Source organism: Tachyglossus aculeatus, chromosome 16 (assembly GCF_015852505.1).
Source record: "Tachyglossus aculeatus isolate mTacAcu1 chromosome 16, mTacAcu1.pri, whole genome shotgun sequence".
Lineage (NCBI taxonomy): Eukaryota > Metazoa > Chordata > Mammalia > Monotremata > Tachyglossidae > Tachyglossus > Tachyglossus aculeatus.
In genome coordinates, this window is record NC_052081.1 from 47,773,386 (window position 1) to 47,788,322 (window position 14,937).

Consider the following 14,937-nt stretch of genomic DNA (forward strand, 5'->3'; position numbering starts at 1 on the left):
TGGTGTGGGTGGGATTAGAACCCATGACCTCTGACTCCCAAGCCCAGGCTCTTGCCACTAAGCTACTATGCTTCTCAGTGTTGTATGCACAATAAGCGCTCAATAAATAGGACTGACTGACCTCTTTCTAGACTGTGAGCCCGTTGTTAAGAAGGGACTGTCTCTGTTGCCAAATTGTACGTTCCAAGCGCTTAGTACAGTGCTCTGCTCACAGGAAGTGCTCAATAAAGCAGCGTGACTCAGTGGAAAGAGCCCGGGCTTTGGAGTCAGAGGTCACGGGTTCAAATCCTGGCTCCGCCACTTGTCAGCTGGGTGACTTTGGGCAAGCCACTTCACTTCTCTGGGCCTCAATTACCTCATCTGTAAAATGGGGATGAATCAATCAATCAATCAATCAATCGTATTTATTGAGCGCTTACTATGTGCAGAGCACTGTACTAAGCGCTTGGGAAGTACAAATTGGCAACACATGGAGACAGTCCCTACCCAACAGTGGGCTCACAGTCTAAAAGGGGGAGACAGAGAACAGAACCAAACATACCAACAAAATAAAATAAATAGGAAAGAAATGTACAAGTAAAATAAATAAATAAATAGAGTAATAAATATGTACAACCATATATACATATATACAGGTGCTGTGGGGAAGGGAAGGAGGTGAAGACTGTGAGCCCCACTTTGTATCCTCTCCAGCGCTTAGAACAGTGCTTTGCACATAGTAAGCGCTCAATAAATACGATTGAATGAATTGAATGAAGTACACAGTAAGCGCTCAATAAATACGATTGAATGAATGAATGAATGACTGGGCGAGGTCACGTGGGTTCAGGTAGGCTCCAGGCCCCTCCCCCTCCATCCCGCCCAACTTCCCGCTTCCAGATTCCTCCTCCCAAGGCCGGAAAGCAGGAAAACCCGGAGGGCGGCATGGAGGCGGTGTCCGGCTGGACCCCCAGCACGGTGGCCAAGTGGCTGAGAGGTCGGTGGGGGCGGGGAGAAAAGGTGGGGTCCCCACCCCGGGCTGGGGGAGACCCCCAAGGTGGTGGGGGGCACCGGGGCCTGACGCCTCCTTCCCTTCCCCACAGCACCTGTATATATGTTTGTACAGATTTATTACTCTATTTATTTAGTTATTTATTTTACTTGTACCTATCTATTCTATTTATTTTATTTTGTTAGTATGTTTGGTTTTGTTCTCTGTCTCCCCCTTCTAGACTGTGAGCCCACTGTTGGGTAGGGACTGTCTCTAGATGTTGCCAGCTTGTACTTCCCAAGCGCTTAGTACAGTGCTCAGCACACAGTAAGCGCTCAATAAATACGATTGATGATGATGATGATGACCTCTCCGGCCCCTCCTGGATGGGCCCCAATTCCTCCCTTCAAAGCCCTACTGAGAGCCCACCTCCTCCAGGAGGCCTTCCCACACCGAGCCCCCTTTTTCCTCTCCTTCCCCTGCCCACAGCACCTGTATGTATGTTTGTACAGATTTATTACCCTATTTATTTTACTTGTACATATTTACTATTCTATTTATTTTCATTCATTCAGTCGTATTTATTGAGCGCTTACTGTGTGCAGAGCACTGGACTAAGCGCTTGGGAAGTCCAAGTTGGCAACATATAGAGACGGCCCCTACCCAACAGTGGGCTCAGTCTAGAAGGGGGAGACAGACAACAAAACATATTAACAAAATAAAATAAATAGATTAAATATGTACAAGTAAAATAAATAAATAAATAAATCAATAGAGTAATAAATATGTACAAACACACACACACACACACATATATACATACATATATACAGGTGCTGTGGGGAGGGGAAGGGGGTAAGGCTGGGGGGGATGATGACCTTGTCTCCCCCCCAGTGCTTAGAACAGTGCTTGGCACATAATAATAATGATGCTATTTGTTAAGCGCTTACTATTTATTTTATTAATATGTGTCGTTTTGTTGTCTGTCTCCCCCTTCTAGACTGTGAGCCCGCTATTGTGTAGGGACCGTCTCTATATGTTGCCAGCTTGTACTTCCCAAGCGCTTAGTACAGTGCTCTGCACACAGTAAGCGCTCAATAAATACGATTGAATGAATGAATGAATGAGAGTTTTTACAATGCCCCGTGGCCTAGAGTTCGCGGTGGTTTGCCCACCCCTGCGTCCTTGCCTTGTGGGTGTAGGTGGCATTAGCCCTGTTTTATAAGTGGGGAAACTGAGGCAGAACGTGGGGCTGGACTTCACCTGTCTCCATGTTTTGTTTTGTTGTCTGTCTCCCCTTTCTAGACTGTGAGCCCGTTGTTGAATGAGTGAATAATCTATCCTGATTATTTATTTATTTATTTATTTTACTTGTACATATCCATACTATTTATTTTATTTTGTTAGTATGTTTGGTTTTGTTCTCTGTCTCCCCCTTTTAGACTGTGAGCCCGCTGTTGGGTAGGGACTGTCTCTATATGTTGCCAACTTGTACTTCCCAAGCGCTTAGTACAGTGCTCTGCACACAGTAAGCGCTCAATAAATACGATTAATGATGATGATGATGATGATGATCCCCCCACCCTACCTCCTTCCCCTCCCCACAGCCCCTGTACATATGCTTGTACAGATTTATTACTCTATTTATTTTACTTGTACATATTTACTATTCTATCTATTTTGTTAATGATGTGCATCTACCTTTATTTCTATTTATTCTGATGACTTGACACCTGTCCCCATGTTTTGTTTTGTTGTCCGTCTCCCCCTTGTAGACTGCGAGCCCGTTGTTGGGTAGGGACCGTCTGTATAGGTTGCCAAGTTGTACTTCCCAAGCGCTTAGTACAGTGCTCTGCACACAGTAAGCACTCAATAAATATGATTGAATGAATGAAGGAATATCCTGTGGCTCTCTGGGGGCAGCGTGGGAGTCTCCATAGCAACTCCTGTCCTGGGGGAACTCTGTGTTAATTCATTCTGCCCTCTCCCCCCTGCCCCTCGCACGTCCCCGCCAGGGCTGGACGAGTCCGTGCAGGGCTACCCCTTTGAGCAGTGGCCGCTGACGGGCCAGACCCTGCTGCAGCTGACCTACCGTGACCTGGAGACCCTTGGCGTGCATCGAGTCGGCCACCAGGAACTCATCCTGGAAGGGGTGGAGCATCTCTATGCACTGGTGAGCAGCGGGCGAGGATTGGGGGAACCGGTCCCTGGACCCGGCCTTTGCCCCGTGGCTGCCTCCGCTGTGCCCGTCTGATGCCCTCGGGGTCCCTACGATCCAGACAGAAACCCAGCCCTGCCCTCTTGGTGGACCCGCTGGGAACCAACCCGGGGAGGGCCCTGCCCCGTGCCCTTCGTTCACCCGATGGCCACGGGGAACGACGCTGTCCTGGGGGTGATCCTGGCTTGTATCCCTCTCAGAGCTCTAGTCTGGAGACGGAGAACCTGAAGAGTCTGGCCACACACCTGCGGGAGGTCACCCACGCCCTCCAGGGCCTGGTTCAGAGTTCCGGTGAGGGCAGCGTGGGCATGCTCCCGCCTGCCATTCTCTCCTGTGTTGTCGAGCTGGTGCAGTCTGCGTGGGAGCTCTTCTCTTGGCTCAAAAGGTACTGGGCGGGGGTCATGGGGTGGGGGGCACTGCCCCTCAGGGCCCCTGACCACAGCCTGGCCCTGCAGGACAACCTGCCCCCTCCTAATGACACCTTGCCCTCTTCTCCGGTCTGGCCGGCCAAACCTGTTCACCTCCCCCATCATCCCCTTTCTCCTGCTTCCTTAATAATAATAATAATAATGATGGCATTTATTAAGCACTTACTATGTGCAAAGCACCGTTCCAAGCGCTGGGAAGGTTACAAGGTGATCAGGTTGTCCCACAGGGGGCTCACAGTCTTAATCCCCATTTTACAGATGAGGGAACTGAGGTGCAGAGAAGTGAAGTAACTTGCCCAAAGTCAAACAGCTGACAATTGGCGGAGCTGGGATTTGAACCCATGACCACTGACTTCAAAGCCCGGGCTCTTTCCATTGAGCCACGCTGCTTCCCTATTTCACCATCCCCACACCTGGAATGCCTTCTCTCATCCCAAATGCTAGAAACTCTCTACCTCCACCAGGAGGTTTTCCCAGATTAGCCCCACTGGTTCTCCAATCAATCAATCAATCGTATTTATTGAGCGTTTACTGTGTGCAGAGCACTGTACTAAGCGCTTGGGAAGTACAAGTTGGCAACATATAGAGATGGTCCCTACCCAACAGTGGGCTTACAGTCTGGAAGGGGGAGACAGAGAACAAAACCAAACATATTAACAAAATAAAATAAATAGAATAGATATGCACTGGTTCTCCAGGCCCACCTCTCCCCAACATTTTGGTCAATTCCTGTTTCTAGGATTTAGGATCTTAGGTTTAGTCGGGCTCAAGGTGGGGCCTGACCCCTGCTCTGTGGTTCTGGGTGGCTGGGGGTTCATTGCTTCTGCCCTTTGGGTTTTGCATTTGCTCGTCTGTCTTGCTCTGTCCCTCTGTCTGTGTGTATTCATTCATTCATTCACTCAATCGTATTTATTGAGCGCTTACTGTGTGCAGAGCACTGGACTAAGCGCTTGGGAAGTACAAGTCGGCAACATAGAGAGACGGTCCCTACCCAACAATGGGCTCAGAATCTAGGAGGAGAAGGGGGTGTATCCGATCTCTGTGTATCTTAGAGTGCCAGACCCTCACCGCCCCCCTCCCCTAAGACTGCGTTTGTGACTCTTCCTCTCCTTGTGTCTCTTGCCCCCACCCAGTTCCGGACTGTGTGCCTAGCGGAGGGAGGAAGCCAGGAGGATCCAGGACCCAGTCAGTCGTATTTATTGAGTGCTTATTGTGTGCAGAGCCTTGTACTAAACGCTTGGGAGAGTACAATATAACAATAAACAGACACATTCCTTGCCCACGATGAGCTTATAGTCTACAGAGGCCCCCGCTTTGTGTCCCCCCCACCCGGCCCAGGTATCTCTTTTCTCAGCTCAACGACTACTCGGCCTGCCAGGAGATAGTGGGGTTGTGTGCCCAGCTGGAACAGACTTTGCAAGAGGTGCGTGGTGGCCAGACTGGCAGAGGGGGCAGGGGGACCTTTTCTATGGGCCAGAGGGGGTGGGTGGGCATGGGGGATACCCAAGTGGGCTAGGGGGAACGCCTGAATCCTGCTGACTGGGTCCCAGCTGGAGGAGGAGGAGAGGCCAGGGTTGAATCAGGGCACAGGGCATCCGCTGTTCTTATTTTAGCCCGCCTTTGGCTGGGGTTTGGGCCGGGGGATCAGGTGGCGGAAAGGCAAGGGGCTTGGAGGAGAAGGAGACCCTCCTGGGCCCAGGTTCGGAGTCGGGGTCAGAGGGGTTGGGGGGCCTTGGGGCAGATGCAGGTGGAGAGCGGGGTGGGGGGGCTGTGAGGCCAAGGCGGGAGAGGGGATTGATCCAGTGGCAGGGGGGAGCCCGGAACCAGGAGGAGGGTTTTGAGGCTTGACCTGGCGGCCTTTCCCTGGGTCTGAGACTTTCTGGGTCCATTTTGATCAGCTCAGGGACGGGGGAGGGAGCAGGCGAGGGGGCAGAAATGGGGCTGGGGGAGGAAGCCGCGAGTTCTTGACTGGAGCGTGCCCCAGGCCCCTTAGGGTCCAGGAGAGAGTCTGGGCCCAGTGGGCAGAGCGTGGTAAGGGGTGGAAGCCCCGGGAGCGGGCCCTTTCCCCTACTCCCAAAGTTTTCTGAGTGCTGTGTTGGGGAGAGGCCCCAGAGAGGGAGGGCACTGGGAATTGGGGGTACCCTCCGACGCAACCGGTCACCTCACTCTTCCATTCCAGGACTCTCCAGAGGCCGAGAAGGAAAGTCGTATCCTGACGATTGTACGTGGCCCCCGGGGCAGGGAGGAAGTGGGCTTGGGGCTGGGGTGGGGGCAGGCCGGGTCTCCTCTCCTGACCCTCTTCCCCCTCAGTGCAGCCACGTGGCCGCCGTCTGTGACACCATCCTGGGCTGCAGCCCCGAGGAGCTGCTGTGTCAGCGGGCCCAGTTGCAGTCTGTGGTACTGACCCCCTCACATCCCCTCTCCTGCCTGGTGAGACCTGGGACCCTCCTAGCGGCACCTCGCCCAGCTCCCTGGAGGGAGGCTGAGGGTGGAGGCTGTGAGGCTTCCCTGGAGGAGTGGGACACGTAGCTCAAAGCGAGGAACATCAGGAAATCGGCCCCCTCTTTACCCCACCTCCTCCCGGAGGCCTTCCCAGACATCGAAGCAGCGTGGCTCAATGGAAAGAGCACGGGCTTTGGAGTCAGAGGTCATCGGTTCAAATCCCGGCTTTGCCACTTGTCAGCTGTGTGACCTTGGGCAAGTCACTTAACTTCTCTGTGCCTCGTTACCTCATCTGTAAAATAAGGATTAAAACTGTGAGCCCCACGTGGGACAACCTGATCACCTTGTAAACTACCCAGCGCTTAGAACAGTGCTTTGCACATAGTAAGCACTTAATAAATGCCATCATTATTATCATTATTATTATCCCCTCTCTCCAGATGCTCTTTCTTTGCCCTCCTAAGCGGTGTCCACCAGCCCGTTTGCTGGGGCCTGGGCTTCTCAGGGTCTTCTGAACCACACCTGGGGGCGAGTGGGGAGGGACGTGCCTGGGTACTTTGAGATCCCTGAGGGCAGAGCGGGGCCAGACACCCATAGGAAGCAGCCAGTCGGGTCTGGTTCTCTGCCTAATCTCTCCACGTGACTCTTGGGGCGTGGGGCCAGGGTCTCCACGGCGCGGGCATCGAGATCCACAGCACCAGCGGCGGCCGACATTTCGTGTCTGGGACCGGCCCTGAGGTGAGACTCTCCAACCCCAACCTCTCGCAGAGCCTACTCCCCTCACCCCACCAAGGAGCCGAGACCACCCAGATCGCGTGCATGCACCTCTCTCTGTCCTCCACGGCCATCTGGCCATCTGTCCCGCTGCAAGACTGGACAGTAACTGTATAATCCCCCTCGAGCCCCTCAGCTGCTCCAGAGAAAGCCCCTCCTCTGACACTTTCATTCATTCTATTTATTTATTTATTTTACTTGTACATATCTATTCTATTTATTCCAACTTGTACTTCCCAAGCACTTAGTACAGTGCTCTGCACACAGTAAGCGCTCAATAAATATGATTGATTGATTGAGCGCTTACTGTATGCAGAGCACTGTACTAAGCGCTTGGGAAGTACAAGTCGGCAATACATAGAGACAGTCCCTACCCAGCAACGGGCTCACAGTCTAGAAGGGGGAGACAGACAACAAAACATGTGGACAGATGTCAAGTCATCAGAATAAATAGTCATAAAGCTAGATGCACATCATTAACAAAATAAATAGAATAGTAAATATGTACAAGTAAAATAAATAAATCTGTACAAACATATATACAGGTGCTGTGGGGAGGGGAAGGAGGTAGGGCGGGGGGGATGGGGAGGAGGAGAGGAAAAAGGGGGCTCAGTCTGGGAAGGCCGTAAGCCAGGTGTGGGGCAGGCCTGGAGGCAGAGTCCTGGCTGCCCCCACTCCCCCCCCATCCCTTTCTCCCCTGCAGTTTCTGGTTGGAGACCACTGGTCGCAGCTCCTGCCTGGTGACGAGATCATCCAGGTCAATGGGCAGGTGGTGGTGAGTGGAGTTCGTGGGGGGTGCCCCGGGTGGGGTCGGGCTTCCCTATCGTGCCTCTCCCCCACCCCCTTCCACCCAGCTCCCTTTGTCTGCACCAGGGCCCACCTGATCCTCTTTGCCTCCCCCTGGCCCCAGGTGGGCTGGACCCAATCAAACCTGAAGTGGAAACTGCTGGAGGACCCGGCCCACGCCCATCTGCTCCTGAAGAACGTCCCAGTGCCAGGCCCGGAGACGCCTGCCTGCTGCCTTTCGCCCGGACCGTCTTCCCGCTCTCCTTCACCCGGCCCTGAACCGCTAGCCCGCTCCCCTTCACCCGGCCCCGAGCCGCTTGCCCGCTCCCCTTCACCCGGCTCCGTGCTCTCTGCCCGCTCCCCTTCACCCGGCCCTGGGCCCCCTGCCCTCTCCCCTTCACCCGAGCCGCCCACCCACTCCCTTTCACCCGGCTCTGAGTCACCTGCCCGCTCCCCTTCTCCCAAACCACCCCTCTGCTCCCATTCACCCAGCTGTGAGCCACCTGCCCGCTCTCCTTCTCTCAGCCCCAGGTCCCCTGCCCTCTCCCTGTCGCCCGGCCCTGAGCCACCTGCCTCTTCACCTGACCCTGAGCTTCCTGCCCTCCCTGCTTCTCCTCTCCCCTGGCCCCCTTCCTGCTCGCCTTCTCCTGAGCTGATTGCCCGCTCCCCTTCGCCCGACCCCGGGCCTCCCAGCTGCTCCCTTTCACCTGGTCCTGGGACACAGGTGAGTCCTCACTGAGGCGGGTACCCCTGAGGAACGGGGCTGGGAGGAAGGGGAGAGACCAGACTCTCACCCAGCCCCTCTCTCTGTTCTTTCCCAGACTGCCGTCAGCCCCCCAGCCTCGCCGACGCCGAGGTAACTGCCCCTCCTGGAGAACTCTGGGTGGGGATGGGAAGTGGGGGTACCTGGGAGAGGGAGAAGATCCAGGCCGGGCCGCCCCCACAGCCTCAGGCCGGGAGTAACCGGCCGGCTCTGCCCCCTCAGAGTCTTCATCTTCGACCAGTGTCCATCACCAGAAGATCCCATCTTCTCTGGGGCAGGTAGGAGGGGCTGCCCCTCTCTTGCCCCGGGGGAGCTGGCCCAGGCTAGGCTGGGGAGGGATGGGGCCGCGGCATCGTGGAGGAGTCTGGGGTTGCCGATCCCCCAGTCTGACCCCCTCGTGCGTTCCAGCCCCAGGACAGGGTAGACCGGGAACTGGTGGCCCCCCTTTCCCCTTCCCTGCCACGACCGCTCAGTTGGACCCTCAACGGACTTTGAGAACAGGGAGGCTGGCCGTTGCCTTCCCCCCTCACCGAGCAGCTCGGGCTGGGACCCGGGGGGCTTTCTCTCTGCAGACCCCAGCCCGCCTCCAGAACCGGGTGCCTGGCTCTTTGACACGGGAGTCTACCGTCCTGACCCAGAGGCCAAGGTGGGCGCTGAGCCAAAGCCACCCGCCGAGGTAACCCCTCCACTCCTGCCTCCCCTTGCCTTCTACCCACCCAGCCTCACCAAACCCTGCACCTCCAGCCAAAGCTACTTCCCCCGGGTGACCTCCCTTTTTAAACCTCCACCCATGGTATCCCATCGGCCATCTCAGACAGTCTCCTCTGTCTGGTTATTTGTCCCAGATCTGTGTATCCACCTCTGGGCCCTCCCCCTACTTCTGCTGTCTTTCCCGGGGGACAGGGACGGACGTTTATAATTCTGTGGGGACCCAGCTCTTCCTGAGGGGTCACGGGTCCAGGGGTCCAGAGAGCCGGGGACCCTGGACACAAGCCAGGGGATCAGGGCTCTCCCTGGCCCTCAAACTCGTCTCCCCCTCACCACTGCCCTCCTCTTCCCATCTCTTGGTCACACAGACTCCAGCCTCAAGTCGGAGGAAACCCAAAGGTGAGCGAGATCCTAAATGAGGGTGACTTTGGGGGTTCCCTGCGGAGAGGGAGGGCCCCCCGTGCGCTCAATAAAGGTGATGGGTGGGCTTGACCCGAGCCCTCTGCCCCGGTGCCCCCGACACAGGCCCCGCAGGCCGAGGCGGGGCGTCCCCGGGCCCACCCCTGAGCCCCCCGTCTGCCCGGCCGCAGGGGTGGCGACGCGGCTGAGCCGCCGGCGGGTCTCCTGCCGGGACCTGGGCCGGGCCGACTGTGACGGGTGGCTGCTGCGGAAGAAAGACCATGCGGGCTTCATGGCGCAGAAGTGGCGACGCTGCTGGGTGGTGTTGAAGGGGCACACTCTCTACTGGTACAGCCACCCGCAGGTCAGGGCACCGGGGGGACTGGGCAGTGGATGCCAGGGACTGGGGGGATGATGCGAGCGGAGTGCCAGAGAATAATAATAATAATAATAATAATAATGGCATCTATTAAGCGCTTACTAAGTGCAAAGCACTGTTCTAAGCGCTGGGGAGGTTACAAGGTGATCAGGTTGTCCCACGTAGGGCTTACAGTCTTCATCCCCATTTTCCAGATGAGGTCACTGAGGCATAGAGAAGGAAAGTGACTTGCCCAAGGTCACACACTGACAAGCGGCAGAGCTGGGATTTGAACCGCTAATTTCTGACTCCAAAACCCCGGGCTCTTTCCACTGAGTCACGCTGTTTCCCAGTCAATCAGTCAATCAATCAATCGTATTGAGTGCTTACTGTGTGCAGACCACTGTACTAAGCGCTTGGGAAGTACAAGTTGGCAACAAGCTCTGCCTAGGGCCTGGGCTGGGCCTGGGCTGTAGTTGCTTCCCTCTTTGCAATGGTATTTGTTACTCTAGGGAAGCAGCGTGATCTCATGGATAGAGCCCGAGCCTGAGAGTCAGAAGGACCTGGGTTCTAATCCTGACTCCGCCACTTGTCTGCTGTATGACCTCGGGCAATTCTCTTGTAACTTCTCTGGGCCTCAGTTACCTCATCTGTAAAATGGGGATTAAGAATGTGAGCCCCAAATGGAACATGGACTGTGTCCAATTTGATTAGGCTGTATCTACCCAGCGTTTAGTAGAGAGCCTGGTACAAATCGGATACCGATTTAAAAAAAAGAAAAGCACTTACTATGTATCAAGAGCTGGGGTAGATACAAGTTAATCAGGGTGGACACAGTGTCCCACATGAGGCTCCTAGTCTGAGAAGGAGAGATCCTCATTTTTCTGGGAAGGGTTTTGTGCTTAAAGATCCTCTCTGCACTCCCAACTCGTCCCCCCACATCCAGAGAAGCAGAGAAGCAGCATGGCTCAGTGGAAAGAGCCCGGGTTTTAGAGTCAGAGGTCGTGGGTTCAAATCCCGGCTCCACCAATTGTCAGATGTGTGACTTTGAGCAAGTCACTTCACTTCTCTGAGCCTCAGTTACCTCATCTGTAAGATGGGGATGAAGACTGTGAGCCCCCCGTGGGACAACCTGATCACTTTGTAACTTCCCCAGTGCTCAGAACAGTGCTTTACACATAGTAAGCACTTAATAAATGCCATTATTATTATTATTATTATTATTATTATTATCCATGGTTCTCCAGGATGAGAAGGCCGAGGGCCTCATCAACGTCTCCAACTACAGCCTAGAGAGCAGGCAGGAGCAGAAAAAGAAATAGTGAGTGGCAGCGGCGGGATTGAGGAGGCTGGGGACGGTGGGAATCCGGGAAGCGTGGGCACCGTTGGCAGTGTTGGAGGTGGTTTGGGGCAGGGGTGGACCGTTATGGGCAGGGACGGGAAGTGATGGGCATCTTCCCCCCATGGCAGTGTGTTCCAGCTCACCCACGAGGTGTACAAACCGTTCGTCTTTGCCGCCGACACCCTGGATGACCTGAGCATGTGAGTGAGGGTCAGGAGCCGGGGGAGGAGCGGGGTGGCCGAGACCCACTTGGTGGGGGTGGAGGCGGGGGGATCCCCGCCGCTGAGCCATCTACAGCCCCCGGTCTCCCTTCCCCATGCCCGCTCTCTGCAGGTGGGTCAGCCACTTGGTCACCTCTATCTCCAAGTATCAGGCACCCAACCGGGCGGCCCCCCAGAACGAGGAAGGTGGGTACTGCTCCCAGGATCTCACCCTGCCCCCCAACACTGGATGCCCTGTGACACCGCCCTGCCCCGTGACGCCCTCCGCTCCTCACCCCCCCCATCCCTTGACCCCCTCTGCCCCTGACACTCTGTGACGCTCTCCACCTCCTAACATCCCCTCCTCCCTGACGCCCCCCACATCGCAACACACCCCCACCCCAAGCTGGACCGTGCTGGAGGGGGCCGCTGTCCCCAAGCAATGTCCGCTTAGAGCTTCTCCCCACCCACCACACCTACGACTCGTACCCACAGACTGTTACAGCGAGACGGAGGCCGAGGACCCGGATGAGGAGATCAGGTCCAGCGCGGATTCTGTGAGTGGTGGCCTCGGGCGGGACGGCGGGGGCGGGTGTTGCAGGGGCGGCTTCGTCAGGAGGGACGGGAGGCTCACACCTGCCTTGTGGCTGGGCAGCCCTCCTCGGGGCGAGCCCGGCACCTCCCCAGGGACGACAGCCCCCCTGCACTCAGGACCCCGCAGGGCAGCCCAGGGCCCGGCCACAGGAGACGGGGCAGCCCGGGGTCTTCCCGGACTTGGTCCGTCGGTGAGTGAGTAGAGGAGGACTGGGCCGGGGCTTTATCTTCTCCTTAGGCCCCCCTCCCTCTTCCCACATTGATCCCGAGTTCGCCCCCGGATCCTTTCCTGTCCACATAATAATAATAATAATAATGATGTCATTTAAGTGCTTACTGTGTGCAAAGCACTGTACTAAGCACTGGGGAGGATATAAGGTGATCAGGTTGTCCCACGTGGGGCTCACAATCTTAATCCCCATTTTACAGATGAGGGAACTGAGGCACAGAGATGTTAAGTGACTTGTCCGCTGTGTGACTTTGGGCAAGTGGCCGAGCTGGGATTCAAACCCATGACCTCTGACTCCCAAGCCTGTGCTCTTTCCATTGAGCCACGCTGCTTATCTCATCCCTAGACGGGGATGGGATGGGGAAGGTGGTTTGTGTGTGTGCGCGCGTGCTCCTCCTCCTCCCTGTATCCCCTCTCCCGCCGACACCGGTGCCCCCCCCGGAGCCGGTGGCACTTCCCTGTGGCCCGCAGATAGCAGCGACGGGGCCATGGCGGCGCTGGTGCAGGGCCTACGGCAGGGCGGGGTCTCGCTGATCGGGCAGCCGCAGCCGGTGACCCACGAGCAGTACCGCAGCTCCTTCGTCCGACGAAACCGCGACCCCCACGTCAACGAGCGCGTCCACCACGTGCGGGCCCTGCAGAGCACCCTCAAGGTCAGCCCGGTGCCCGGCGGGGGCGGCCACTAACGCCCTCAGGGCACCCCCAGGCCAGGGAGAGGTCAGCCCTTCCCCACTCCTCCTCCCTCTCTGTCCCTTCCTTCCTTCCCTCCTCCTCTCCCCTCCCTTTCCTTTTCCTCCCTTTCCTTCCCACCTCTTTTCTCAGGGAAATATTCAATCGTATTTACTGAGCGCTTACTGTGTGCAGAGCACTGTACTAAGCCAAGTTGGCAACATATAGAGATGGTCCCTACCCAGCAGTGGGCTCACAGTCTAGAAGATCAAGAGCTTAGTACAGTGCTCTGCACACAGTAAGCGTAAGCGCTCAATAACTACCATTGAATGAATGAATCTCAGGTTCTGATCCTGTTTCTGCCACTTAAATGATGGTATTTGTTAGGCGCTTACTATGTGCGAAGCACTGTTCTAAGCCCTACGGGGGGGATACAAGGTGATCGGGTTGTCACAGTCTTCATCTCCACTTTACAGATGAGGTAACTGAAGCACAGAGAAGTGACTTCCCCAAAGTCACACAGCTGATAGGGGAAGGGAGCTTGAAATGACGGTGATGGTATTCACTGAGCCCCCACTGGGAAAATGGCACTGTACTAAGTGCTTGGGAAAATAATAATAGTAATAATAATAATGATGGTATTTGTTAAGCGCTTACTATGTGCCAACGACTGTTCTAAGCACTGGGGTAAATACAAGATAATCAGGTTGTCCCACGTGGGGCACACAGTCTCAATCCCCATTTTACAGATGAGGTAACTGAGGCACAGAGAAGTGAAGTGACTTGTCCAAGGTCACACAGCAGACAAGTAGAGAAGCAGCGTGGCTCAGTGGAAAGAGCCCGGGATTGGGAGTCAGAGGCCATGGGTTCTAATCCTGACTCCGCCACTTGTCAGCTGTGTGACTTTGGGCAAGTCACTTCTCAGTTCCCTCATCTGTAAAGTGGGGATGCAGACTGTGAGCCCCACATGGGACAACCCGATCACCTTGTGTGTCCCCCCCCCAAGGGCTTAGAACAGTGCTTCGCACATAGTAAGCGCTTAACAAATACCATCATTTAAGTGGCAGAAATGGGATTAGAACCTGAGAGAGAAACCTGAGATTCATTCATTCAGTGGTATTTATTGAGCGCTTACTGTGTGCAGAGCACTTTACTAAGTGCTTGGTATTTCCCTGATCTCAAGGAGCTTAGCCTTGGGTGGGGGGGGAGACCCCTCCATCCTCCTCCCCCTGCAGCCCATCTACACACATGCAAAGCACCGTGGAGGGACCCCAGGGTTTGGGGGGCTGGGGACTTCTCCGGTCCCGCCACGGCCCCTTCCCTCCCCTCTCTTCCCACAGGCCAAGCTGTGTGAGCTACAGGTCCTAGACCAGGTCCTGCAGGACCCCGCCCTGACCGGGGAGAAGTTTCGCCGCTGGAAACTGCAGCACCAGGAACTGTACGCCGAGGGGCCCGGGGGCTGGGTCCCCGCCGGACCAGAAGCCGGGAGCCCGAGCAACCCCTCTCCCGCCGCCCCGTGACCGCCGGGGGCCCGGCCGGTAGTGCTGATCCGCGGCCCCCGCCGAGGGCAGCCGGGCCCTGTGGCATTGGACGTTCTTGGTCCTCGGGGTGGCCCGCGGTCCTCGGTGGTCGGGGTGACCTTCGTAGGGGCAGGAGGGCCATCCTTCAGGAGCAGGAGGTCCAGATGATCTCGGCTTCCCTCCTCCGCCTCCCTCAGAGGCCGGGGCTGGGGGCAGGCCTGCCGGGGTGAACTGGACCAGCCCGCCCCCGCCCCGCTGCCCACTGCCTGCAGTCAGGGGGTGGCCCGGGCTTGCCAGGATCGCTCGGGAAGCTTCCCCCTCCTCCCCTCTAATAATAATTTGGGTACTTGTTACACGCTTACTTCCCCCATGGCCCCTTCTCCCCAGCCCCACCCTGGGCACCCCTGTCTGGCCCTGGGCTTGACTCTGTCCCGCCTCCCTTCCCGTGGGGACCGGAAAGCAGGTCAGGGTCAACTGTGTCTCCCGGGATTATTGCTGCAGTGACGGTAGGGGGTTAGAGGGGGTCTTGGACCCCAA

The 14,937-nt window shown here is 56.2% G+C and overlaps 1 protein-coding gene across 1 annotated transcript; it reads left to right on the top strand.

The window, feature by feature from the left end:
- The first annotated feature begins 909 nt into the window (after positions 1 to 909).
- On the top strand, positions 910 to 14,937 carry CNKSR1 (connector enhancer of kinase suppressor of Ras 1). Its single transcript, XM_038758230.1, has 20 exons — positions 910 to 976; positions 2,986 to 3,143; positions 3,389 to 3,573; positions 4,955 to 5,039; positions 5,796 to 5,837; positions 6,722 to 6,796; positions 7,536 to 7,607; positions 7,743 to 8,342; positions 8,440 to 8,474; positions 8,604 to 8,659; positions 8,954 to 9,027; positions 9,458 to 9,488; positions 9,680 to 9,852; positions 11,094 to 11,167; positions 11,317 to 11,388; positions 11,522 to 11,595; positions 11,884 to 11,945; positions 12,044 to 12,173; positions 12,683 to 12,864; positions 14,221 to 14,937. Exons 1-20 carry the CDS (start codon positions 925 to 927, stop codon positions 14,398 to 14,400), a joined length of 2,412 nt encoding a protein of 803 aa, XP_038614158.1. The 5' UTR covers positions 910 to 924; the 3' UTR covers positions 14,401 to 14,937.

Excerpts from the sequence above, each read along its gene's own strand:
- CNKSR1 (XM_038758230.1), top strand. The coding sequence starts at position 925 with ATGGAGGCGGTGTCCGGCTGGACCCCCAGCACGGTGGCCAAGTGGCTG. Across the intron at positions 6,797-7,535 it reads TGTCTGGGACCGGCCCTGAG|TTTCTGGTTGGAGACCACTG; the intron begins GTGAGACTCTCC and ends TCTCCCCTGCAG. Across the intron at positions 11,168-11,316 it reads CAGGAGCAGAAAAAGAAATA|TGTGTTCCAGCTCACCCACG; the intron begins GTGAGTGGCAGC and ends CCCCCATGGCAG.